The 27,918-nt window shown below is 44.3% G+C and overlaps 1 protein-coding gene across 1 annotated transcript; it reads left to right on the plus strand.

The window, feature by feature from the left end:
• The first annotated feature begins 683 nt into the window (after positions 1 to 683).
• Positions 684 to 27,817, plus strand: LOC105688693 (neuromodulin). Its single transcript, XM_048657217.1, has 4 exons — positions 684 to 1,775; positions 12,706 to 12,999; positions 13,390 to 13,511; positions 25,877 to 27,817. Exons 1-4 carry the CDS (start codon positions 1,703 to 1,705, stop codon positions 26,027 to 26,029), a joined length of 642 nt encoding a protein of 213 aa, XP_048513174.1. The 5' UTR covers positions 684 to 1,702; the 3' UTR covers positions 26,030 to 27,817.
• Positions 27,818 to 27,918: the final 101 nt, after the last annotated feature.

Below are 27,918 nucleotides of genomic sequence, written 5' to 3' on the forward strand. Positions count from 1 at the left end.
CCTTCGTCGCTCTTGACACGCGATATCAGTTTTAAGAATAATTAAAATTTTTTGTATGCTCGGGCGCTCGGAATCAAGTCTATAGAACATCGTCAATTAATTGATTGGGATTGCGAGTGATTCATACTATCGTTGAATTTCATCTTTAACTCTTTTTCTTTCGCTGAAGAGAATCGCATTCGCGATCTCTCGCCAAGCATAATTTGTGCGTCCAACAATAAAGATCTCTCGAGGGATAACGAGTTTCGTCGAGCTTTCGGCGACCTTCGCAAATTGAACTTGATATACCTAGCAGCAAAATTTAATAGGGTACCGTACCGTTTCAACCCGGTATCGCTGATTAGTTGACGTTATCGGCGTAATTTTAGATCCTAATTCGAAATCTACGAGCCACCTTCAAAGAACGTTCTCTCGAAAGGATAAAAAAAGTTCGAGCAAAAAAGGTAGCCCGATTTCACAGAGGTCTGCAAAACGCAGTGCTCGCGGAATGTACGCGTATAGCATGGTAGGTGGTGGTGGTTGTTCAAGGGTTGCCGAAAACGCGCGTTTCGATTCGATCCGTTTTATTCGAGTCATGGTTCGACCGAGAACAACCGACTCAAGTGTCGTCGCGTCGACGTTTCTGGCTACGTTACGGGGTATATATCGACGCACGCCGTCGCGACGCAAGGGCAGGGTCGTCAGTACGCCCCGCGACGTCGACGGGAACTAAGTTTTCCGCATGTCCATCCCATACAAATAATTATATTCACCCGTTGATTTTATGTTCGTCTACCTTCGAAATTGAAACAAAAATTGAAAATAAATAAAATACGGACGACCGATTTTTAACACCGTTAATTTTCATCCCCAAGAAAAAAATATTACTCAAGCTAACCGTACACCGGTGGACGTTCGGAGGACAAAAGAGAGGAGAAAAATTTCCATCGTTTCCGACGTACTGCAAACGATATTGTAATCCCAAAACAAAAAACAAAAATATACAATCAAAGGCACGAAGCGTTTTGGAATTAATATTCGCTCTTTGATTATTTCGTCGTGTAATCAAAACGCCGATAGAAAACGATTAATCACAAGTGGTTCTTTTGTTAGGCCGACTTTTATCGGGTAAATTAACTTTATAAGCGATATTAAGTGCAGCTTAACGGGGATCGAATTTTGACGACCAATTTACAGTAATATAAGTGTGTAAGAGTAAAGAAAAATTAAAAAAAAAAAAAAAAATCACCGCAAGCGTCCCTGTTCTCAGGTAAAAAAAAAATACAAAAACCTATTAATATATTATAACCATTGATATTATAGTAAATACTTCTGAAATATTTTTTGAAAATCCCAACGCTTCACGTCCGGTATCCGATTTGAATCGATCGAACGATAATATTTTCGTAGCAGAAACAAAAAAAAAGATCCGCGTCGAGTCGGAGTGAAAAAATTTGTGGTTACGGTGTAACCAGAAGACAACCTGTAGATGCCGGACGACTGTAATACACGGGTAAAATTAGAAATACAATAAAATAAACGGTACATATATTCCTTGGGATAAAATTAAAAAAACACGTGCTCGTAATAACAATAATATATTTCCCGATATACGAGTGTTGCGCCGATCGAGGAAAGGGAAAAATTTGTTCCTATATAAATAAAATACTAAAGATATTTGTTCACACTCAATTAATTCCATAAGAATAACGAGATCACCGAGATGGGGTGTAACACGAGCAAGGAAAGCGTTCAACCGGCGGCTGAGGAGGCAAAAGAAGACTCGAAAAATGGCGGTGAGATAAACTACCCTTTATAAATATCGTATGTCCGATGTTCCTTTGAGCTTTCTTATTTTTTTTGTTATCCCCCGGTTTCACTCACACCCTATAGTCACCGAATTGGATCAACGAGAGCACTTTTCATATGCCATAATTCCGTCGAATGGGGCTAGTTGTTTGACGCCGGGCGTCGCGTGCCGTTAACGCGAAAGGTCGTGTAAGGTCACGCAAGGACGTGAAATGCACTCGCGAACTTACGAGCAGTCCTCCAGCCTTGTACGTATGTATACGTATATCCTCGCGATATATACCCGGGGCTATAGAACGTCCTGTTTAATTCCGCTCGATTCGCCACTCGTAGGGAATTTTTATATCCAGATATATATGTATACGTATGTATAGTTTTATTTCGCGGAGCTGAACGAGCACGGAAAAACTGGGTGTGTTTAATAAACGTTGGCTTACGTGAGAAACGGCAGTTTTTTTTTTTTGTTCTTTTTCTCAACGGGGCACGCTGTTGCGCCCGTTCGCGTTCAAAAATCGATCACCTCCTCGAATCGAAGGGGTGCAAATGTCGTATTTTAAGCGGAACGTTCGAGCGTCGCACGTCGACGAACAATTTTTAACGCGACACGCGTTGTTACGCGTTGTATCGATACTCAACAACCCTTACGACCGAGGATCCGAATCACCCGCTCTCCTATCCCATAATCGCATGTGCGGGAAATTCAGGAAATTCGGGACACCGACGATTACTTACCCCTCGTTCTCTCTTATTTCATTCGTATCGACTCCACTCCTATTTTTCCCCCGTTTTCGACGGACTCCGAATCTCGTCGCGTAGGAATAAACGAGAATCCCCCAACAGCCCGGCGACCGTTCGTCGTCGGTGTTGCTTTTCCGGGACGCTCGTCGGTCCGAGTTATGGCCACCCCCCGTATTCGCGGGGGGGGGGGGGAGGGAAAACGGGGGGGGTGGAAAAGCGCGAGACCCGCACGGCCGTAGAGAACGGCGGAAAAGGATAACCGGGAAAAGACGGACGAGAGGGAAAGCGCGAAAGAGGAGTTGCGATAACGGGATCGATTTTCTAAGGAACAGGTCGCCGAACTTACTTATCATACACTCGCGCTGTACCTACATACCCCGCACCTAAACCGTAACGCCGACGAAACGAAAACACGACTCCGTAGGCACAATCGGGTGTAAAGTCTTATCGCATTTTTACAACGGACATTTCGCAGAAACTAAAACATGATCGTAAAATTATTTTCAGAGTTTTTTTTTTTTATTCGTCGTGACGTACGAACGCGAATGTATAATTTTTCGTATACCTATTTCGCGTTAGCTCTGTACGTATACTACGTACATATCGATAAGTACGTGTACAAGTTCGTCGTGCAACGCACGTGTAATTTGTTAGTTCGCGTGCCGAGCGGTAGCGACCTACTCTACCTTTTCGAATGGCGAAACGGTAGTCAAAGACGCGGATCTCTCTCGGCTTTCGACCGATAGGCGTACCGTCTACCGTTTTACATAAATGTTATTTCGAACGTATATAACCCGGTAATAATATCAACGTCGACTTCGGACGGACGAAAAGCCCAACCACCCCCTGCGGGTGGTACCTGTACACCTATTCGGCGAGGACGAATTCCGTAGCGCGTACAGTTTAATTTCAATTTTTGAGCTCGTCATCGCGGAACGTTAATGCTGCAGACGTGTATTCGCTAGGGTTGCTACGGCTACCGTTGTACACTGGCGTCTGCAACAGACCGGGCGTTCGTACGATACGCGTACCGCCTGTATGTATATTTTACGGGCATAAATATTTCGGACGGGGTGTTTTCTCGAGACTTTTGGTAGTTTTCCGCCCAAAGAATCATAACCCGTAACACCCCCGTGCAGCGTCGATGGGGGAAGGGGGAGGAGGGACCCGAGGGAATAATAGAAACGGGGGAAAAGAAAGCGAATTTATACACCCTAATCGAATAACTCCATTGTTTCCGGGGAAAACCGCCGTCGGAACGGATATAACGAGATGAGAGAGTTTCGCGTGGAGTATGATTTTTCAACTACTGCAATATTCGTAGCTTATTGTCGTGGGGGAAAAAAAAAATAATAATAATATCGACGGGGTAAATCACTGAAGCGATTCAAGGCGCGCGGTGATACCTCGTTTTATAATTTATATCGCATACTGGGTTAACTCCGAGCTTTAATCCAACGATATCCTGATGGAGTAAAAATCGATAGCCAACTAACCGCGTGTAGAGGAGTGCAGACTGTGTAACTGCCGCTGTACATACGGTATGTGGACAGCATAATGATACGATTTAAGTGTGTGTAAATATATCTATTCCCTGTACCGCCTGTAGGACAAACGAGTGCACACGATTAAGTTTGCCTACGGTGTATCCTATCGAGAACCGCGGATATTATCGATTTTTTCCAACTTCCCCGCTCGTTGGTTCTACGAAATCGCGATAAGTTTCGCTCGGAGTTCGCTACTTTCGGGTCAGAAGTTACCGATCCTTTCGCGTACGAATGCGTGCGGATAAAGTCCTGCCCAGGATCGCGTATAAAACATTCCCCCGCCCTCTTCGCGAGTTTCGGTTGTCTTCGTAACGATCGCGTCACCTACGGGGGGGGGGGGGGGGGGGGGGGGATGGAATTTTTCCAGCCGGAAATAGATCCGGTGTGTTTTTTTGGGAGGGGTCTTGATTGATGTTTGATTCGCGAGAAACGAGCGAGCGTGGAAAATCGAAGTAGGAAATCGAACAGTTTCAAACATCGCGTGTCCCTCCTATGAGGTTGTCAGAGAAATTGAAAGACGTACCTACCTACCTACCTACCCACCTCGTACATGTCATGAAAATTACACGAGTCGAATAATCTGCATTCCGACTAATTAAACTTTTAAAACAGATCCCGAGGGATACCTCCCCCTTTTCCCGAGCTGCCCGCCCCGAAACTCGACGAATTAATATGCCCGCTCTACGTACACGTATTTCGTATACACGTATAATAGAAGTCCTTTGTTATGCGATTCGTGCGGGCGGCCGGGTATTATCATAAGATTAGTTTCCGAGCCTGGCGTACGTACGTACGTACGTATACCAGGCGAGTCGTCGTCGAGTAAATGAATTCGCTGAATACGGTGAAGAGTTATGTACTTTGGCAGATTGTTTGACGGATGGTACGGTCGTTGACGGGGTACGTCGAAAGTCGGACGTCGGATGCGCGTGCGAGACGCTAGAAAGTTCGGAAACTACCTCGACCCTCGGTAATTATGCGCCCGTCGAATGAATCGCGCCCAATTTTTTCTCTCCATCCGGACGAAAAAAGGAAATTCGGCAAAAAAAACCACCCGCGAGCGCAACTGCGGATGAAAAAAATGAACGGGGTCGGATAGAGACAATCCGTTTAACGTCAACTTTTATATTCGCGGGAATTATACCGCCCCTTGATTCGCGACGTTCCTTGATATCCCGTTTCGGAGCTCACCTCGAAATTAATCGAGTGGAATTAATCGCGGATTAGAACTTGGCGTTCAACTTCCGTCCCGTAGTTACGTACGTACGTAATACGGTGCATTCCGTTGTCCGAATTTCTCGGGCGAAGCGAACGCGATATCTTGCAGTTGCAATAATTTCCTTCGACGAATGGAAAAATAAAAGTTTGCCACGTATTCCGGGCCAAGTGATTCTTTTTTTTTTTTTTTTCTATCTTTCTTTCTTCGTCCAATACCAGCGGCGCGAGCTTCTTCGTCCGGTATTCTCATTTCTCGCAAAGGAAATGAGAAGACGAGCGACGCGTAGTTTGGTTCTTTTTCAATTTCGGCGTATTCCTCGCCGCGAAATCCCCTCAAGATCCGAATTATCCAGCACCCCATCGCCCCGGGGTGAATCAGACCGTCCGAAACGCCGCACATTCTGAAAATTCTCCCCTATCGACGGCGAGGAGGGACCAACCCCTGGATATCGGTACGGCGAGAGTTATACGTTGGGAAATACACCGAAGTCGCTTCTGGCCCCGAAATCCATTTTTTCCCCATTCAGTCCGTGTTTCTTCTCGTCATAAGAATGTCGTCGTCTTTGCCACCGGGACTCACGCCACCCCGATGTCCTCCACCCCTTCGACGTTCCCATTGAGAGAAAGAAACGAGAGCCAAACGAGACTCGCCGTTCTCTCGCCGGTTATTCGCTTATTGATCTGGTTGGCTTCTGCACGGGCCACGGGGTTCGCCATCGTCAGACAGAAGCTAGGAGGGTGTTCTGTAAGCTCGCCAAACCTCTGTCTAGGTGAATAAGATACGGGGGGGGGTAGGTAGGTACGTACGTACGTATATTGTAATGGCTCGCTGGTACGCGCTGCACCAACTGCGAAAGCTGTACGCGTTCCAAGAAAATTTTTTCACCCTCTCCCATCCGTAAGCTTTTTCAACTTTTTTTTTTCTTTTTTATTTTGTTTGATCCACGACGTTTTTTTTTCTATCTCGCGTTTTCACGACGGTGCACCGAATCGAACGTGAAGGGTTTTTTCAATCGAGGGAAAACGAGACGATCCTGGATCGTATAAATCCTGGGAGGCTCGACGGACGGTACGTCAAAAATTGCGTACTCAAAGCTCGGCGGATGTCGGGTGGGTAAAAAGCTTTCGCGAAAGCTCATCTTCGCCGGTAAAAAAGCGAGCGGGAATTACCGTCTCTGTTATCAGATCCCTAAAGCTTCGCGGACGGTAACGAGATTTTACCCTTACAGGGTGTGAGCTTTTCATTGAAATCCTGCCAACCGAGCGTTTCGTCGACGAGAAATTTTTATATCCGACTCAACTTGAGTTGCGGTCATGTGCATACCGCGAACGGATTTTTGGTAGATGACAAATTTCCGGATCGACGTCCGGATTGATGAATCGATGAACGACGACACCTGACTTTTTTTTCATCGCTCTCCTCGTCACTTCTGATTATTCCTCGACGTTGATCGTGGAGAAAAAATTTTTTTTGTTTCGGATGACACGAAAGTTTGAACGGCTGGACGTATCTCGTGTGAATGTAAAATTTGATCCGTCAGCGGATGAAACCGGGCGACGTTTTACGATTCTCCTTGTCCGGCGGCGGAACGTCCCCCCGCGATATACACTATGCATGACGGGTGACGGGTACCCTCGTAGAAATTCCCTGGCAGCGAAACGACGCCCGATAATTCATCTTGATACTCTACTCCGCTTATATGTGTACATATAATGTACGATGTAACGTATACCTACGTCGGACCATCCGCCGTCAGTGGCTGTAAATGTCACCGCTTCAGACCACGCCGTTCTCCTATCTCATTCCCCCTCGGTACTTATTCCCTCATTTCTCGTAAAAAGAAAAAATACGAACCCTTTGTTTTTTTTTCTTCCATCCTTCGACGTGGAGCGTACGTTTTCGTTCACCTCAACCGCGCGCGCACTCGCGATCAAAGTCTCGACCTCTCGGAATAACGCAGTTTGCACTTTTCAGTCCTGCAAATCGCATTCGGGGGGTCGGTGAGGTTTGGAAAATATTCTCAATATTTTTGCTGGCACAGGAGTGCGTGTACTTTTTATTTTTAGTCAGACGTTAGGGTAAGCGGTAAATACGACAGAGACGTTGCGCGCCTCTGGAAGAAAATCGGTCCGAGGCGAAAAGCTCGGCGGTCGCCGGGCCGCGCGTCAGAGACACCCTCGCGGACGGGGTTGGATGTCGGTGGATCGCTGTAGGGGCTGAAATCTTGGGTTGCGCGCACCTCGCGGGTTCGTAGGGTTTGCCGGTAAGTAGTGGGAGGAGGTATAAAAGTGGGAGGCGTCGCTGCGGACGATCAGTCGCGCAGGAGAACCTTCATCGGGTACAACGAAACCTCGCAAGGTGAGTCTGAGAATACACCCATGAATTGCGAGGGTCCCGAACGGATCTTCTCACCTAAAGTAACTAATTTGTGCGCGTAACGTACCGTAAGGATATAACGCATCTCGCCGATGCGACGATTTCGCAAGAATTGATAATACGGATATTTCAAACTGCGAACGATCGTCGACCGATCGATCCCATCAATCGATACGACTAACGGCGAGATATTCAAACGAACGATTTACTCGAGGGGAGCGGTTCCGTTGTTCTAATTTTCTCTATTCCGTCCCTTTTGTTCTGCTCATCGCGGGTTTTGCTTCGGCACGTTTTCGTTCGGAGATTACATTCTACATTCGTCGGACGTCCCTTGTTTTGCGAAAGTTTCCCAGTCGATGAAATTTCCTCTCAACGCGAAGAAAGAAAGAAAAAAAAATAAAAAAAAAGAACGAACGAAACAAGATGGAAGAGAAATAATGCAACCGTCTCCTCCGCAGGGGGATGAGGGGGGGAAATATTTGATGTTGCGAGGGTCGACAAATATTATGCGGAGGGTCGTAGCGGCGTAGTCGATCGGAGTACGCGATCGGGTCCTCGTAATATAAATACCAAATATTATGCGAGGAAAAAGTAAACGTGAAACTGGAATAAGGAATTCGAATTCCGACCCGGGGGGAGGATCCAGAGGTATACGACGAGGTACGGTGTATTATCCGGGAGGGTGAAATTGTCGCTGAAAGGGAATTTTCAGTTTTTTTTCAATATCATCGTCAGCTCGATCGATCGACGGTGCCCCATCAATCACCGACGAGCGTCGCGCGTTTTTTAATTTTTTTTTTTCCGTCCCATCCGTACTTGTACTGACGGCGGCTGTGCACCTCTCCCACCGATTCTAAAATGCAAAAATATACCCTCTATACCGTGCACTCGACTCTGCCGGAAGTGTCGTACGCGCGGAGATGAATAGAATTTTTTAACCCTCCCTCGCGGGAATCGAAAATTTCCATTATAATGCATTCGCACATCCCTCCTATCTAGCGAGCGAGTGTGCATTACCAACGTGATTATCGCAAAATGTGCGGTCGTGCAAAATAGAAGGAGAAAAAAAAAAAAAAAAAAAAAAATAGAGCTGAACAAGAGGAATGAAAACCGCCGCACGGTTGCGCATCGATTTTTCACCGGTACTTGGGAAAAATAAATAGAAAAAAAAAAAAAAATGAAGAAGAAAACTGAATAAAAAACCGGGGAAACTCGGGGGGTGGGGGGGGGGGGGGATGGGGAGTCTCGCGTTTGTTCAGCTGATTGCATTACTCAACGTGAATTATTATACGTGTCCCTGAAATTCCAGGGGTGTTCCGCGGAGTATTTTCGTAACGTCGGAATAAATCTCTTGGACAAATACCGCGCCCAGGAAACCCTCGTCGACGTACGAACGGATGTGACATTCTTTGCGCCGCTGAAACAATACGAAAATCTCGTAGGCGTGTACGGGGGCAAGAGGAGAAAAAGAGCCAGGGGTGTCTTTTATTACCCCTCATCGGTTTTTCCTCCGTATCGTAGAAGAAATGATCAAAGTCACGACGGTTATTGACCGTAACGGAATCGACGTGTTCCATATAGATAACTTATCGGGCACTCAGCTCGCGTCAAATTACCTCTCCCTCAACCCCAAGAATTTTACCCGGTACGAGTATGTATACCGCGGACGCGGTCTGCTACCACCCCCCCTCCTTGGAACTCCGACGGAATTGAGGACGACCATATACGTCCGAAAGGACGTGTAACGGGTACTCGAACACGACCGTGGTCAACCTAGCGGCGGATACGAGGGCGACGAATTATCATCGTCGTCGTCGTCGTCGTCGCGTTGAGGAATTTTTTTTTCAAAATTTCGAACGAATCGTCGCTCGTCAATCGAGCGTTTTTGTCTCGGAAAAAGTGACGTTGAAGAGATTACCGAACACACAGGGCGGAAACATATATATATATCTATCGTCGTAAACGTTCGTCCGATGGGATTAACGTCCGCTACGTTTACCGTTAATCGGATCATCGTATACGGCACCGATGCAGGTTTTAACCCCCCCGCGATTATCCGTTATCTAATGTAAAAATATCACATCTCCACCGATTCCCCCCTTTTGCCGAACAACGTTTCGCGGTGATTTTCTTCGAGTCCGCCTCCGCGGCGAAAAGCTTTCCGAAGTGACGTTGACGTCGAACGATATCGTAGCTCGCTACTTTCGAATTCGCGAACGCGCTTACCCAGCTACAGAAGCAGTTGAGAGTACCTGCGAAAATTGGAATCCCCGTTCACCGGACGAATCTTGTCTACCTTTACGCGCATCTGCCCCCCGATCTGATTAAATTCCAACGATCCGTTCGCTGTGAACCTGATAAAAAAAAAAAAAAAAAAAAACAGCGTACCAGCAGCTGTACGGCGCTCGTTCGAAATAACGCGCTGCGATACACGGCGCGCCGTAAATTGCCGAGCAAACGAAAAAGAAGATACACGATTTCCAGTACGGCGAGGGACCGATATCTTATTCGAGTTAATCTAACCGTTTGTACAACACAGATGAGAACGACGTTAACAAGAGAGCGTTCCGAAAATCCACCCCTTCACGTCTCTCCCGGGCGGAAATTTTTTTTTTTTTTCTTCACTTTTTCTCCGCTCTAACGCACGCGACTCGTGGCCCCGTACAGTTTTACACGGTACATCTACCGGGGGGAGGAAAAAACAGGTCATTAATTTGCCTCCCATTGAAATTTCGGGTTATAGAATAACGCGCTGATGTAAACGGCTACCCCCATGGGTACATTATGCCACCTATGTATACATAGGGTCTCGCAGAAGCAACCCCTAATACTGTGTCCACACGTAGGTGCAGCGTATAGACGCGTTTACTCGTACGTACCGCGCGTGTGTGTTTGTATATACGTGTGTGTTTACATTACTCTACCTCTTTGCCAGACCTCTTTGTTGATAAGATTAACGACCCGTCGTCCAAGCTTCGGAGCGCGTCGCTATTAAACTCCCGAAAACGTGTATCAAAAACGCGTCAAGTCGCGGTGACGTTTAACGTAGCCATCGCCTCACCCTTAAAAATACCTCGTCGAAAATACCTTGGGTGGGTGAAAGTTTCGCGTTCGTCGCGTGCTTTTCTACTCGCTCCGTCACGCTTCGGAATGTCTTACTTAGTCGCGAATGAAGTTCGCGACGAAAATTACGAAAACTTGAATTCGACAGCCTAGACGTTCCCCTTTTCTCTTTCTCCTTCCTTCGGAATATATCTCATGTCGTCGTCGGCGTCGCGCGCGCGCCCCCCTCGCATCGCTTGATAAATTTTTAACCTGGACAAAGTTACCCGAGTCAATAGACACTCGTTCGAATAAACTTTGCAAGTTTCTCTACGACTGACGGCTCGAAACGATCGATAGGAAGGAACACGTATAGCTTCGCCGCGTCCTCGTACCCTACAGCTGACCCCCACGCCGACCAGTCGAGGGACCCGAAGACCGAACCCTGCGAGCGCTGAAAAAGCAAGTATTCCACAAATTCCCCGGATTAATTACAACCCCCTCCCCACCCCCCTCCGCTTCCTCCTCTCCCTCGTCGATCACTTTTCGTTTCAACCACCCCGAAAATCGATCGATCCCCTACAAAGTGCGCGACGTTTTTTTTTCTCCCTGTTTTTTTTTTTTTTTTTTTTTTCTTTGTTCCAATTTTCAATCGCGCGGACGCGTTATTCCCGATACCGTGGCGGAGGCGACGGGGGTCGACGCGATACATTTGCGCGATTAAACTGCGGGGGGGGGGGGGGGGGGGGTGTGTCGTTGAATCGTTGAGAAAAAAAAGTCTCGGAGGTTCGGGTAGCCGGTGATTTTTGACCCCGAATGATAATAATAATCGTAAAGTCGAGAGCGATGGAGTATATTAAAAAATTCGCCGTTTATAATCTGGAAGTTTCGTATAAATTTTGCAAGCAGCAGCAGCAGCAGCAGCAGCAGCAGCAGAAGCGGTAGAAAGCAACCCCTTGTTTCATGGGGATAATCTCTCCTCGGGTGTTTGTTCGACCGAGAACCGAGTGCTGGCTCAGCTCCGTCGCGCGCTACTTATTTTCGTTCTCCTTTTCCGAACTTTTATCACCCCGTTCCGACGACGTACCAATTAATTTCAACGAGGGTTAAAACGATCGGTACCCTTCGATTTTCGAAGATGCGAAAAATGAATAAAATCGGTATAACGGGTGTCGACGTAATCTGAAAATCTTTGGTGTTTCGCTGGCGCGTAGATCGTTGACGTTTCTCATTCCGCACCCCTGTTTCAGGCAGATACACGCGATAGTCTCCTTTGTACGGATGTCGTTGGAAAATTCAGACACAAATTTCCTACTTGTTAGTTGGACGTCGGTTGCGTACGGCGAACAATAACCCACGTCGTAACGAATGGCCGTCGCTTTCTATGCAATCGCGAAAGCGACGTACACGCTACTGAATTTTGGGGATTCGAGGGGAGCGAAAAGATAGCGAAATCGAAAGATCCGATGTCAACGGAACCATCCATTTTCCGCCCCTATCGGCTTTCGTACGTAATGTCTTTTTTCTTACTCTAGTTTATTTCCTGTTTACCGACCCTTAGCTCGGATCTTCTTCTCTTTTTCGGACGTATCGTTACACCGAGATGATACTCGGAGATCGCAGGCTTGTCCCGTCGTTGAGAAAATTTATAACAAAACCCCCGCTACGAATCGCCAACTAGATTCATCCCCGCTAATCACAAAATACGTGAAGTATAAAGACCTCGCGAACGAGACGGTGAGCATCCGGAAACCGCGAATTTGAACGATGGACTTTACCGCCGGGCAATTCTACTAACGAGATTGAATCGTTGAGTAAGATAAATATATATTATTCGTATACGCCGTTACGGAGTACAGTAATCTCGTGGGACTAGCGCCGCGGTTCTATAGCGACTGTGAATTCGATCGGAAAAACGAGGCTTGCAAAATATTCTAGTCACTCCTTCTTCTTCGTTTTTCGTTTATACGATTTTTTTTTTCTGTGTTTTTTCAGATATCCGTAAGTCAGCTTCTTCGGATAAGGACAAGAGCGATAATTCCGCTAACGGGGAAGAAGTGACCGCCACCGCGAAATCAACCGAAGAATCCAGCAAAGAAGGAGCCAAAGAGAACGAAAGTGAGAAGGACAAGGACGAGGCTGCCACGAGGATACAAGCGGCGTTTCGAGGGCATCACGCAAGGAAGAGTATGAAAGAGCCGGACAGCGCGTCGAGGCAGCCGGAAACCGAGACTGACGCGGAACCGACCCAGGAGCAGCTGCTCGAGGAGTTCCGCGCCGACGATAAGGGTGAGTACCCCGAATGTCGCCCTTTATTTCCCCGTTTCTTGACGTGTTTTTTTGTTTTTTTTTCTATTTTTTTTCCATCGTTCTTTTTATTCCCTCTTTTTGGGGAAACTAAGAAAAATCGTTTCGCGAAGCACGCGTGCCGAGATCGTCCGAAAAACCACGACTACACTCTTCTTCCGTTTCCGGTGAGATGAGAGCGTACACCGGAATCCGTTGATTCTTCAACATTTCGCAGTTTATGTTGGGAAATTAATTTTTTCAGAGAGGGATCGAATTCCTCAAATATCAACGCGCACTCCACGGATCACTGCAGGCTTACTGACAAGCGCAAGGAATTCGAACGACTACGATATTCGTGTGGAGTAAAAATTGTAATTTTTCTTTTCGCAGAGCTCTGCAATGCGGCAACAAAAATTCAGGCATCCTTCCGCGGTCATATGTCGAGGAAGGAACAAGCCGCTTCGGCGGTTACTAAACCGTTGGAGGAGCTCGTAGAAAAACTCGACCAAAAGGTGAGTAAAAAAATGGCGGTAATATTACCGTCCGAGTAGATTACGAATTGCAATATCAACGTCGTCGCTCTTGCGAACTTGATGTGAAATTACGCCGCAAAAAAATGAAAAAAAGAAAAAAAGAAATTCGGTACGGTATTAAAACCCGTACACACTACGCACAAAATCCTGCGGGTATTTAGCTGAATTTATTTTACGAGGGTTGAAGAAGAAAAAAAAAAGATGAAACCTGTTTTTTTTTTTTATAATATATCGCCATATCGCGCAAGTGGGTCACCGACGAAATTCCTGCGAACCCTCTGAGAGGAATTTTCATACGGTTTCCCTGGGCTGGAAAATATTCGCAAGTTGACTTGGCGTCCAATTTTCCGAAATTCCGTTTGTTCGATTCATTTTTGACTTTGCGAAAATTTTCTTTCGCTCATACCTACGCACGAATTACTCGAAAAAATATGAATTCGAGTAACATTCCGCGCACCGGCTGCCACCGAGCGATTTTGGCAATGAGGTCTGAGGGTCCGATATCAACGACTCCTGGACTATTAAATTAAGGACTCTTGATAATAACCCGCAAGACGTGCCTCGAACCTGCGGTGGTTGATGGGGCGCACCATTCGCTGCAGTAAATATAATTCTCCGTTCGCTGTACAGCTTCTTGTCCCATTATGTCACGTGTGTGTTGCCAACGGAATGAATAAATCTATCCGAATTTCTCCATCGTTCGATTCGATGGGGCTACGTGGCGTCCGAAGTCCTCTCTTTATTGGGGTGCATAATGTTCGGTATACATCCACATCGCGCTCACCTTATACACATTCCTTCCTCGATTATTATGCAAAAAAGGTGAATTTTATTACGTATAATGCAGTTCCCGGGGTTACGGGGTCGGGTTCGATGGAAAACTTGCACTATATCGAGGGTGGAAGAAGGAGAAAGAAAAAAAAAGGACACATGGAAAAGAAATATGATCCGGAAGCAGGGTTTTTTTTCCAGCGGCAACCGGCCGATCGTGACGCTTCATTTTTTTTTTTTCTCATGCAGATTATCGAAGGAATAATTTGGACGTGTACGATAAAGAAAGATGAAACGATCGATTCGAGAACTTGTCGAATTCCGCTGGAAGAAGAAGAATTTACGTCCCCATTGAGTGGCTCGAGGTTAATGGATCGTAACATTTGAGAATATGGTGTAATTACGGTAATAGGTAATCCCGAATCACGAGGTACGTGCCATCCCGTTATTACGTCGGGATGTTAAATAGTCGTAAAAATTGTTGGAGTGACTCGAAAATCTCGACATCGCAAGTGTGAACAACGAAATATATCGAGGATCCGACCTTTTCACAGTACACAGCTGGAATTAAAGTACACGTTATAATATTCCGATTCATAATTCAAGAAACTTTATTACCGAGAAGATAAGGGCATAGGATCAACTCCGCTTTGTCGAAAAAAGAGAAGTGGGATTCATCTCGTATCTTTTGATTCACCGAGGATATTAAGAAGACTAGAACCGAGAGAGAGAGAGAAAAATATCCCGTTAGAGACATACGTTCTCTCCCCGAGAGTTATTTCCCCGTTCATCTAGTATTCAGTGGTAACTTTCCGCCCCGTAGAGATTTCACAATGATTACTCTCGATTACGACCGGCTCTCTCCCAGGATATCCTAGGATAATGGGACGTATCTTATCGCCGCCGTTTATCACCTAATAATCAAGGCAACCGACCGACGCTGATCCGCCACGGTGATGAAAATTATATAATGCGATAACGGAAATTCTCTCCCATACAGCCCCGAAAATTTGGGGCGGGGTTGGGGGGAAATCAGGCTCCACAACCGCAGGTACGGAACGATATTCCAATTTCTTTCGCTCTTCACGTTCGCTGCCCACCGAATCGTCACGGGCGCCAGTTCGTTATTTTATTCGACGATCGATCATCGTTGGACCGATTAATTTCCCGTCGAGCGAACGAAACGTCGTAACGTACGCCGCCGCGTAAAACCGCGACGGAGGCGTGGATTTTTTTCTCTCCATTTCCCCCTTCGATCGCCGATTTGTTTTCCTCGGATTCCTTTCGTTCCGATCGACTTTCACGCGGACGAACTTTCCTCCGTCCGCGTGAAAGTTTTTTTTTTCTACCGAACGACGTTCTCGTCCGCGGTCTTTGAAATTCATTTTTCTTTTCCTCGTGTTTTCGTACGCGGTGTAAACGGCGCCTGATCGGAACGGAGGTAGAAAAGAGCGGCGAAGGAATCGCGTGCCAATGTCGTATCGATTTCGCGTGCGTCGTGTAGTTTTACCTTGTGAAAAATAAAATCAGCAACGACAGAGCGCGAGACATGCATTATACGACCCTGTCGCGAACAGCGTACATCGAAAAGCTCCCCCAACGCATAGAGGGCATTTCATATTGTATTTGATCGACGGAACTGAACAGAAACGGACGAGTCGTCGGCCGAATTAGGAATGACGTTGATACGTCAAATCCCAACCTGATTCTCCAATTACACAGGGTGTTTCGTTTCGATTCACTCGGGCTAAAAAATGATAACTCAGTTTCCGTCAATTTTTCTTTCTATCCCATTCGGAGAAGAAACTTGCGAAAATTCACCTTCGTCAGACGTCGCAAGGTGGCTAGTATTTCTCATACTTTTCTCCAGCCGTCCGCAGCCCGTCCAAATTGAAATGGACCACCGTGTGCGCACACCTCATCTATTTTACTACACGTACTGCGTTCGGGTGTAGTCGTCTAGCAGCCGGGGCAACGTTAACCGTAGCTGTAGTCGTAGTCGATAATTCACCTGCAGAATCCAATTAGTCAGACGCGCGGTTAATTCAGCCGTGTACACAGGCGTGTGTGCGCGCGCGCGTTTATGTATTGTAAAAGTGCATCGTTGTAGTTCGCTACTCTGTTGTAAAAATTTTTACAAGCTGTTCAATTTTTTCGCGTGCGTACGTACGGCGTAAATTTTTACCCCTCGGGTAACGATATTCGCGTAGGCGCATATAACGATGAGTCGAAAGTGGCGTACCCGGTGCCGGCTGCTATACGTATAACGGATCGTACAGATTAGCTTGAATTGTCACTCGACGTTCACGGTCCATTGTTTGTTGGACCGTCAAAGACACTCCCGCGAGCGTAAAAAAGAGAGAAAATAATTCGGTAAAAGGAAAAAAAAAATGAGAAGAAAAAAAAACAATTAGGAGAGAGAAACGAAGAGGTGAAAAAACGAACTCGTAGCAAGAGGGTAAAGAAAAGAGGAATTAGTACATGGAATATGAAAAGCTGTAACGACCGGGCGCAATGCTGATTCTAAAGTGCAGGGGATGAACTTTTCCGTTGGCGCTGGCGATGAAAGTTTTACTTTGTATTCTTTGAAATTTTTTTTTTATTTTCTCTTTCCCATTCCAATTTCATTTTATTTTATTGCATTAATTTCAGTCCGACGTAGCTTTGTGTTCGTTGAAGAAAAAAAAAAACAAAAAAAAGAAAAGTCGACGAGGGGGTTTATGAAAATTGCGAAAACGCGCGAAGCGTTTAGAGCGAAAAAAATCTTTTCAGAGTATGAGACGCAGTGTACGTAAAGTATGTAGACGTATATATATATATATACACGTAGACGACAGCGACCGGTACGGCGAATCCTTTTGTAGGACATTGTTATAGCCGAGGAAAAGCTTGACGAGCCGCCAAATTTTAGAGGAAAGCTTTTTAGGATTTTGCAGTCCGTCTCTCCAGCTGTGGGTCTTTATACACGTCATTTTATACGTGGGTATATACAAGCTGTATATAAAAGCTGCACAAAGCGAGATTGGAAATAATTTTTCAACATCGCCTCCCACTCCCCCACCCCTCAGCCTTATTTCGTAAGGTACATAGCCGGATAGTTTGATCCTTTAAGAGAGGCAGGTATAGGTGTAGTCGGGAGTCGTCCGTCTTCTTTGAGACTAGCGCTTGGCAGCTGGCGAAAAGGTGTCGGATCAATGTCGACAAAAAGCTGCCGTTCATCCCCCTTCGTACCTTTCTCCAATTCATTCTCCGCCCCACCGTATCTCGCGCTCCCTTCCAACCCCCATCTCACCCCCTCCCCCCCAACCAACGAAGAAATTTATCCGCCCCACAAGAGCCACTCGAATCAGCGTCGTCAGCCTTCGTCGGGAGAAAAACGTACGTACGTGCGGATGCGAATCCTCCCACGAACCGTGAAGCAGGATATGTACATAACGTGTACGTACATAAGTGCGATGTGCCTCCTTCTACACATAATAGCCTGATCAAGTATCGGTTGGCAGACGATCAATCCTTTTTACTGTTTTTTTTTTTTCTTTTCTCTCTCTCTCTCCTACTCCCACCAGAATCGACGGGGGATTCGTTCGCTGCAACCGTCGACTAAATTTTTTTTTCTCATCGATAAAATAATCACCCTGTGTACAAACGTAGGTATGAAAATCAATTGAAACGCGAAGGAGGTACGAGCGAAGGAGAGTAGTCGCATTACGTGCGCTACTTTCATGTACGCTCGATGATTTAGTTCAGCCGATATGGTGTGTGTGTGTGTGTGTGTGCAAATAAAGTACACGTGTAGAAAAGGTATATAATGTAGCTATACACACTCCGGTGGTGTCTTCTCGCGGTTTTCAAGGGTTTGGGGACGGGGAGGTTTACGTAGGTATTTATGGTCCACGTAACGAGCATGTGTGCATATGCGCCCACGTAATTCAGAACGTAAGCTACCGCTAGCTGCGAGGGTACGAGCCGTACAACGAATCGAACAAAACGTCATCTCATCGTCGACGAGAGAAACGGATGAAGAAAGATGGAGGGATTCTTATTCATTCCAACGACATTTCCGACTATCGAACGGGAGACAAACAAATTTAATCCGATGCACACACGGTGGGATCGTTTGCGTTGCCATTGTTTAAAACGTCCGAGTAGCCCGAGCATCGATTTCTCCATTTTTTCCTAAACTCGCCTCCCAAGGAAAATAAATGTCCGAGGACACGGAATCTCCTCGTCTGCGGAAAGGATAAAAAAGAGGGACGATGTAAAAATGAAAGAGAGAGAAAGAAAGGAAAAAAAAACATTCGAGCCAAGATGTGTACGCCACCCGGTTATCATTATCTACGAATTCACGCTCGGATGATCGCGCCTCTTCTTCGATAGCGAAAAAGACGCGAATCGAGGCGTCGCGACGCTACCAGACCTTGTATCCAGATAGATACTCTTCGGTTTACGGTATAACGGAGAGACAACCGGAGAATACAGACACCGTGGAAAGTATATATAACCTGCGGAAACGAGGCAGAGTCAGGTGGAAAGATGAAAAAGAAAAGGAAGAAGAAAAATGAAAAAGGAAACAGGAAAAGCAACCCCCCTTCGATGCGTGTACCTCCGAGAAAATAGTACACCGGGTATATCGGTGTAATTATTAACGCATTTCTTTTTTTTTTTTTTTTCGGAAAATAATCTAATTCCGATATATTACCAGGGGGCTTTTTATTATCGCATGACCGTATACCGCTTCTTCGCTGTGTGGAGTAAAACGAAAACGATAAAGGTGAAGTAAAAAAGACAAAAAAGACAAAAAAAGAAATAGAAAAATCGAAAAAGAAAACGTTGCATTATTATTTATTAGTCGGTGAACAAAGCCGCCCCCCCGGCATTTCTTAAAGCTACTCGTATATACGGGTTAACGTACATATGTAGAGCTCCTCATCTTACCTCTGGAAAAACCACCCCGAGGAGTTTTCTGCTTCTCGACTCTAGGGAGGTAGCGGCGCAGAAATTCACCGCGTTCGCTACTTCCAACGTCGCGTATAATTTACCCCTATATAATTATACTCGTAGTTAGTACATTTATTTATTTCACCTGTACGTACACGTTGTAGAATGTGTGTACGTACACACATAAAGCGAGACTTTCTCAGGCTCTTCGAGATCGTTGTGCGGATCGTACGCGTTCACCCCGTGAAACTTAAGAGTGGATCGTTATCGCGCGTTGTACGATGTTCGTGCCCGTGTAAAACACGGGGTCCGTTGTTGTTTTATCGTCGTAGCGAAATTATTGCGGGGAGAAAATATTCGTGCAAATGTACGAAATTATCGCGACTGACGTCGAATCTATTCGAGCTCAAAGACGACGGGTCCCGATCGATATACCTATATCTACAGTCCGCTGCCGCGAGATGCTCACGCACCGTCGTTTTTCTCGAATTACACGTACCTCCGAACGATCGGTAAACAATTTTTTCGCACCGCTTGTCCGACGTTCCTACGAACTGGTTATTGACTTTATTCGCTAATCGAATCTCTGAGTTTTTTTTTTTTTTTGCATTCGAAGCTCGGCTGAAACCGGGCGTGGATATAGCGTTGGTGCGAGAAGCGTCGTCGTAAGCCCTCTAAAATCGCGGTCGTGAGAATTACGAGTAACACGGGGTGTTGTAAAGGGTGAAATTCTGAAAAGGACGACGCTCACACCGTCTCACCCCGTTCTCGATCCTTATCCGTCACGATCCTTCGATATTCGCGCACATGCATCTGTACACACGTTACACAGCTCTATGTGCCCGGCAAAGTGTGTATACGTATTTATTGTTCGCGTGCCGAAGTAGCCGGTAGCTGTGGGTGGGCCCAGCTGTAATATAAGGGGTAGTTTTATAACCGGTGTTTTATGCGAAAAACGACCAGCGCATAAATTCACCCGTGTACCACGTTTGGCACATATATATCTGTGAGGTGAAATTAGGTTGCATCGCGAGGGGTCTTCTGCGCTTTCGGAATCGACGATGGGGGGGGGAATTTCTAATTTTTTCTTTCTTTTCATTCTTTTCACCCCGCTGTCGGCGCGTTTGAGAAAAAAAGCTGGCGCTGGAAAAAAAAAAAAAATGATGGGAAAAAATGGCCAGGAACCGACGCGATTCTCTCGGGGGATTCGTGCGCGTTACAGGGGTATGGTTTCACGTATGTGCGCGCGGAGAGACGATATCGACGATGTAGCGAAACGGGAAGTTGCCCGTTACTCGGAGGTATCTCGCGTATTGTATAACAAACGCAAATGAATAAAATACATAAAATGAATACACGCGTGTGTGTGTGCGCGTATAGCCGGGTGCCCTTATACGTGCAGCGGGGTACCTGTTTAATTAATGTCGGGACGTTGGGCGGCGTGAGGTGAGAGGCGGGAGAGAACGTCGAGAGTAGGAGGAGGGGGGGGGGGGGGGGGGGGGGTGGTCGGGGCTTGAGGGTGAGTTCCAGCGACGTGGGATCGATAATTTCAGCACGACGCGGGCTATTATTAGCAACTTTGATATTACGCGGGGGCACCGCCGCCACCCGCCACCCGCCATCCGCCACCCGCACCGTCCGGTGCAAGGGAAGTTCTACATTTCTTTATCGTTGAAATTAGAAGAGAGAAAAGAGAAAGAAAAAAAATAGAAAAGAAAAGAATCCCATCCACGCGATTCAAAACCTCAAAAGATCGCGGGTGCAACGAGTAAGTCAGTCGGGTAACCGCGCGACATTCCTTGGCTTCATGGAACCCCCGAGTAAACCTCTTTTGTCATTATTAGTTTGTTTTTTTTCTCCTCTTTCTCTTTCTTTCTTTCTTTCGACAGAGTTTACAATCGCAGACCGAGCGTCGACCGAGATTTTATACACCGGAAAAAATCGCCCGTCCGAAATTCGAAACTTTCAACTATCGGGGAATACAAATTAGCCGGGAGATCGCGCTGGGAAAAAAAAGAGAGAGAGCTAATAGTCGCACAGGTTTACATGGTAATTGGGTAAATATACCGGATACAGGTGAATGTATACGCTGACAAAGCGGACGCATCGCTATACGTATGCACCGTTACACAGTCTTGGTATATAGAAAACCTATAAAGGTCGTAGTTAAATTATCTAATTAAAACTGATAATCCTTCTGGCGGCGCAGGCACGTTCGATTCGAAGGTAGTAGGTAAAAAATCAGAGGAAATTTAATAGGATAAAAACCTCGCAGCTTTCCCTCTTCAATTTTGACGGCTGAATTTTTTTTTTTTTTTATTCATTTTCTTTCTCTCCCCGAACACACGCGATACACGTGTGTATGGTTAAGTACACATGGAACATACGCCAGTTTATCCGTACCTGTACAACCGACGGTTATAGCCGGTCATAAAACGCGCGGGGACCGAGTCAACTATAGATAATACCTGGGGTGGGTGGGTGGGTGGGGTGGGTTTAACGTTTCGACTATTGGGAATTATTAATCTCCTCCTGAAAATTTAACGGGCTGCTAAACTATATGGGAAACAATCGATCGGGTTCTATATCGCGGCTTGTGCGGTGTGCACCGGCCACGTTATGTACATAGAAACTTGCTAAGAGCTCCGCATACCCTTTGAAGGTGAATTTCGTCGGTCTGTTGGGCTAGGTAATTCACGGGCGAGGAATCTCCTCCGCGAGCCCTAATGGCGGACCTTCTGATAATTTCGCATTTAGATTTTCGCCAAAGAGAATTTTCACTCCGTAATTATAACAGACGCGGCGCTAACTTGTTCGAAGACAAAAGAAAAAAAAAAAACGAATGGGGGCAAAAAGCGAAAGCAAAAAATAGGATCCAACGTTCGATGTACGTATCGTATGTGTATAATACGAGCACATCGTTCATTCCTTATTAAATTATGCATCCTCCGAGAAAGCTAACCACACGTACCATAAATAAACCGCGTCTAGCGTTCGCAGTTACGCGCTTATGTCGGCACAGAGAAGTTGCGGGTTTACGCTTCATCCCTTATTCCTAAATAAACTTACGTTGTGCCTATTTAAGGTGCGGTGTTGCGCCCCGTCTCACTCATACAGCGAATTAGGTTTATTACGGTATATGAAACTTTTTGCTGCGACGGTATGAGAGCGCTGGAAGGGTTGTTTTAACGAAAAACGAAGAAAAAAAAAACAAAAAAAGTAACGAGATGAATGAAAATGAAAATTAGGTAGGCTTAGCCCGAAAAACCCTCGCGCGCGAGGAAGACGAATGAAAAAAAGAGGACCGAACAAATTTCGAGTCGCTTTATACGTAATACGATAAGCTTTGAAAGACTCGCGCGATGGGTGGCAGAATGAGAAAGGTCAAAGGTGAAATGTTATCTTCGTCAAATTTAGCGTTTCAAAAATACATACTCCACACTTTATGGATTTCACAATCGGCTTTGAAGAAGAGAGAAGAAGAAAATGGCCCGCGCTCAGACCCCGCGCACGTTATAATGAGAACGAAAAATAGAATATGAAGAGAAATAGGCGTTGCATGCGAGTTGAAAAATAAGTAGAGTACGAATTAGAGTGCATTATGTTTCTACGTAGGCGGACCGGCGTACGTGAATATATACACGCGAAGACCATACGAATTTGTTCACGCGAGATGCGAGTGGAGATGGAAAAAAAAAAAAAAAAAAAAAAACACGGACAAAACTACAAGAACGCGTATTATATAGACGCACGTGAAGTAAGACTCGTGTTAAACATCCGTGCATCAGAAAGCGAATAGGTGGCACGGGGATGAAGCGAGCGTTGGTTGGTTGTGTATATGCTGGGAAAACGCCTGCGGGAAAACCTCGAGCGTAAAGTTCTTTTGGGGTAGATTAATCCCGCGCTTTCTATGTGGTACATACTTCTGTGGTACGGTACATGGTGGGTTCGCAACGCCCGGTACACACATACCACTTCGCAGTTTTGTACTCTTTGCAGAGAAAAGACAAACGACTGACGTGAACTTTTGCTGCGAAAATAAGAAGTGAAGCTCGGAAAGGAGGTTAAATATTTTTATATGAATAGGTATGATGCTTATACAAGGCGAAAAAGTATAAATCAATTACGAATTGATTTCATTCGTCGTTTCAATTTTTATCTCGTCATTTTCTTCCGATTTCACATGATTATATTTTACACGCGTATGTTGAGAGACTTTTTCGTCAATCTACGAATTTTTCCCCATCGAGATATCCTTGATTTTTCACTTTTCAGGGCGATCAATTGGCGATAACTCGATCAATTTTATAGATAGACCAATTTGGCTTTCAGATTCGGATTCCTGAGATCAAAATACGTAAGAATAGCATAGGAAACTCGCTTAAAAAAAAAGTTGATTTTTTACCCCAAAATTGAAAAAATTCCAAGGGGTACCCCTTTGGATTTTTTCGATTTTTGGGCCAAAAATAAAGTATTTTCAAAATCGATCGTATGACACTTTTCTTATGTATTTTGACCTCAGGAACACGAATCCGTTGTCCAAATTGAGCTACGAATTTTTCCCATCGAGATATCTCAATTTTTCTGCTTCGAAAAGTCGATAACTCGATCAATTTTATAGATAGACCAATTTGTCTTTAAGATTCGGATTCCTGAGATCGAAATACATAAGAATAGCATAGAAAACTCTGAAAAAAAAAATGTTCATTTTTCACCCCTAAATCGAAAAAATTCCAAGAGGCACCCTTTTGGATTTTTCCGATTTTCGGGCCAAAAATGAACTATTTTCGAGTCGAAAAATTGGCGTTAACTCGTGCCTGTAAAATATGCATACCCTTCCACATACTTACTGATAAATTTTCGTTCAGCCTTATCTTTATATTTGATGGATCCTGGAATTATTTAGCCGTGACAAATCGAGTTCGGACGCAGAGGCGCCGCATGGTCTGAATTTTAATGCCTTACCAGCCATTCAAGCTACATTGCGGGGATAAAAAAAGATCCGGGATCAGAAGAGAAAAAAAAATGAGAAAAGAGAGAAGGTAGAGTTATCCGTAACGTTTTCGAAGACCCTCTAACATCGGGGACCAAAAAAGGGGAAGATTCGCGGAACCGCGGCGTACCGCTCGTATAATCTTTATTTTCACGGACTGGATATTTCATACTTCGTGCATCACCTGATGCCCGATCGATTCGGCGGAATGTGAAAATAAAATAAAGTCAAAATAAAAACGCGAGAGAATCGTGATATCTAGGAACTGCGGGCGACGCCGCCGAAACGTGACGCGATTTCATTATTTCCCATCGAATCCAAAACCCGCGGGGGACACCGCACAATTTTTATCCACAGGTCCATTCCAAAACCTGCACATGAAGACGCCTAACGTACACGATCGTCGCATGGGTTATCGTACACGCGACCGGCGCGACGAGAAAAATTGGCGATTCTTATTCGCTCGACGTCTGGCTCGCGCCGTCCCTCTCGAAGGTGAGGGGAAGAGAACGAAATTGGCGAAAATAAAACCGGCGAAGGGACGATACCGGGGTGACGTATTCATCTATTCAAATTTCCTCGTTCTTTCAATCTCGCGATATTATTTCACTTTATTTGCCTACCGTACTCTGCAGATTTTTCGTTTCTCATCTTTCTCGATTTTCTATTTTTTACTCGGTTTATTCTCTTCCCCTCCGTTTCCTCGGGCGCACGATACCCGGACACTACATAGGAATAATTCGTTTGATACTTGGCATAAATTTCGAAACCTCGAGTAGCGGAGCTTCGGTGACACTGCATCGCGTGTATCGGATAAAAGAAGCGATGTGGCGGAAGGGAACTTGTCGCAAAAGTTAAGTGCGGGTCGTTACACAGTCAACCTCGAAAAAGTCGACGACGACGCTGCACCCCCAGCGGAGTTTCTTGCGGGTTAATGATTATGCCGTCTCCGTTTGGTTATAATTAGCTCTAAAAATAGCCAACCCTGTGCGGTACAGCCGATATGAAAAACTATTTTATAAAATACAACCGGTGGGGTAGGTGTTCCGAAATCATGAAAAATTTTACAGCTGTAAGAGACCGTGTACACGATACGTACCTCTATATTGGGGAAAAAGAACGCTTGAGAATACATATTCGAACATTATTGAAGGGCGGAATTCTCATTTGCAACGCCTTCCAATGTGCATTATACAGTGAAAAGTTTTTCTCAAGCATCCCGTATAAAATCGAGATGAGGGAAAAAAATTGAAAAAATCAATACGACTCGAACTCTCATCTTGCATATGCTGTAATGAAAACCTTGTAAAAAGTTGGATGAAAAAAAAAAAACAAAAACGAGAAGAAAGGTTCGCAAAATTATTTGCGGAATATAATATGAAGAAGAGAAAGAAGTTTTCAAGATATATGCCTTATAATATACATACCTACCTGCTGTATTTGCAAAAAATATGGGTATCTATACACAGTTTCTCGTGAATTTTATATTACGTATGTAAATAAAATATTTATACGTATACATATTTTCGTATACCCGTGTCGATAAAAATTGAATATGTATGGACATTTATATATATACATATACGATGGGGTTTATTTTTTATCGCTTTATTTTATTTTATTTTATTTTATTTGTTTGTAGGTGAACGACGCCCTGAACGAATTGGAAAGTATCGACCTTACCGATCCAGATTTGCACAAGGCTGCGACAAAAATTCAGGCGAGTTTCCGCGGTCACAAGGTTCGCCAGGATGCTCCGACATCGGGTGCCACCGCCGAACAGCAAGCAAAGTAAATGGTAAAATTTACAGTCGACCTTCGAAGAAATCATCTTTGTCCTGGCATCGATAAATACGGGATAGGAGATGAGAAAATTTGGAAGAAGAGAAAATTGGACGATGTCGTCAGCGGTGAGAGTAAATTGGTGAAAAGGGTAGCTAACAGAGATAAGAAATTTTCGAAGAGCTTCAACGATTGTACAAAAAATCAGTAGAAATAATCCCAAGCGAATTATCACCGATATATTTCTATACCTGAATAATTCGAACGACAGATAATTATCAACGGTATCCTAGCTTCAGAAAAAAAAATTTTTTGTCCCGATTCATCTGTGCAGCTGGTGATCGAGCGAAAATTGTGATCCCGATAAAATTGTTGCTCTTCGAAAATTTCGTTCTCCTCAGAAAAATATTATTCATTTTATTATCTCCTACAAACATACTTGAATGATAAATAATGTAATACCTACTTACATATAATGCGAATATATTTCGAGCCCGATGTTTGATTTGAACGAAAAACGAAAGAAAAATTCACACAGGTCCTCGTTTCATTCATTTCTTCTTCGTACTTATATTGTGTTCGACGTGTATGATATGGAAATGCAAATGCAAGTTCTTCATTTCGATTATAACAATTGAATGACCCTGATTTTTGAAGTGCACGAATACATGATAACATTGCGAATTGATTATATGATACACGATTTGTTTGATTAATTGAAATTGTAAAATGTATAGAATTTAGACGTCGTAGGATCGCTGAAAAAAAATTGAAAAAAAAACATCAACCAAAAAGGGCTTCGTGTGAGCGGGGAGGAATATACGACGAAGTAAAAAAAAATGATAAACCGAAAAGTAAAAAAAAAAAGAAAATATAAAAAATTTTATTAGGCTGCACGTACGTAAACCTGCAAGAATTAATAAGTTGTAACCGACAATTACTATATACATATATTAGTACAATATATGATATAAAAAAATAACGATTAATACTAATAATGATAATGATAATAATAATAATAATATATGAGTAAAATTAAGAATGAATGAGTGAAGAATAAGTTGAACGGAAAAAAAGAAAAACCAATTAAAAAAAAATAAAAAAAACAATGAAAATTAATAATCAAATTAATAAAATCCAGCGTCAATTTGAAATCACATATATATACAAATTAAATGTAAAAATATGATATTATACATCCTAAACATATAATATGAACTACAGCAAACGGAATTTAGAGTCGCAAATTCTATACAACTATACACGATAAATTTTTGCAAAAGGAGATCATTTGTATTATAATCAGCGATGTTTCTCTTTCTGGTATACAATATATTAATTAAGGCACGAATTTCATAAGGAGATAAAAGAGACAAATTAAACAAATGGAAAAAATATAATCAACGTACACTGGAAAAGAATCAGGTCACCTCGTACGAAGTCCCGTCAAATTTCGAACCATCGCCCCAAGATATACAACGCAGCAGCAGTGCAAATTTTTTTTTTCGTAATACGAAATCATATTTAATGGTGGTTTTTAATCGCGAGGGATTATTATACTCTTGTCGCGACCTAAGCAGAGTTATACATTATATATACCTGCCGTAGAAAGAGGAACAGGTAAGATATTATAAAATTGAACAAAAAAAAACAAATAAATTAAACAAGTACTTGGGAGATGAAAAACTTGAATAAATTTTTGAAACGATATTTCTTATACCTACCTACGTTGCAGCTGTAATATTATATTGATATTGAATTGTTAATGTAGGTGCGTATATAGTATATGCAGCGAATAATAGAAGAAGAAACAATGAATTAATTAAGAATTGAAAGAAAATCCAAAAATTTAACAAACGAGAAAAAAACCGAACAAACAAAGGAGAAATAACAAGGCACTGG

Source organism: Athalia rosae, chromosome 6 (assembly GCF_917208135.1).
Source record: "Athalia rosae chromosome 6, iyAthRosa1.1, whole genome shotgun sequence".
In the NCBI taxonomy this organism is placed as follows: domain Eukaryota; kingdom Metazoa; phylum Arthropoda; class Insecta; order Hymenoptera; family Athaliidae; genus Athalia; species Athalia rosae.

Bases quoted from the DNA above. Each gene is read 5' to 3' on its own strand.
- LOC105688693 (XM_048657217.1), top strand. From the start codon at position 1,703: ATGGGGTGTAACACGAGCAAGGAAAGCGTTCAACCGGCGGCTGAGGAG. The intron at 1,776-12,705 runs GTGAGATAAACT...GTGTTTTTTCAG, and splicing joins AGAAGACTCGAAAAATGGCG to ATATCCGTAAGTCAGCTTCT. The intron at 13,000-13,389 runs GTGAGTACCCCG...TTCTTTTCGCAG, and splicing joins GTTCCGCGCCGACGATAAGG to AGCTCTGCAATGCGGCAACA.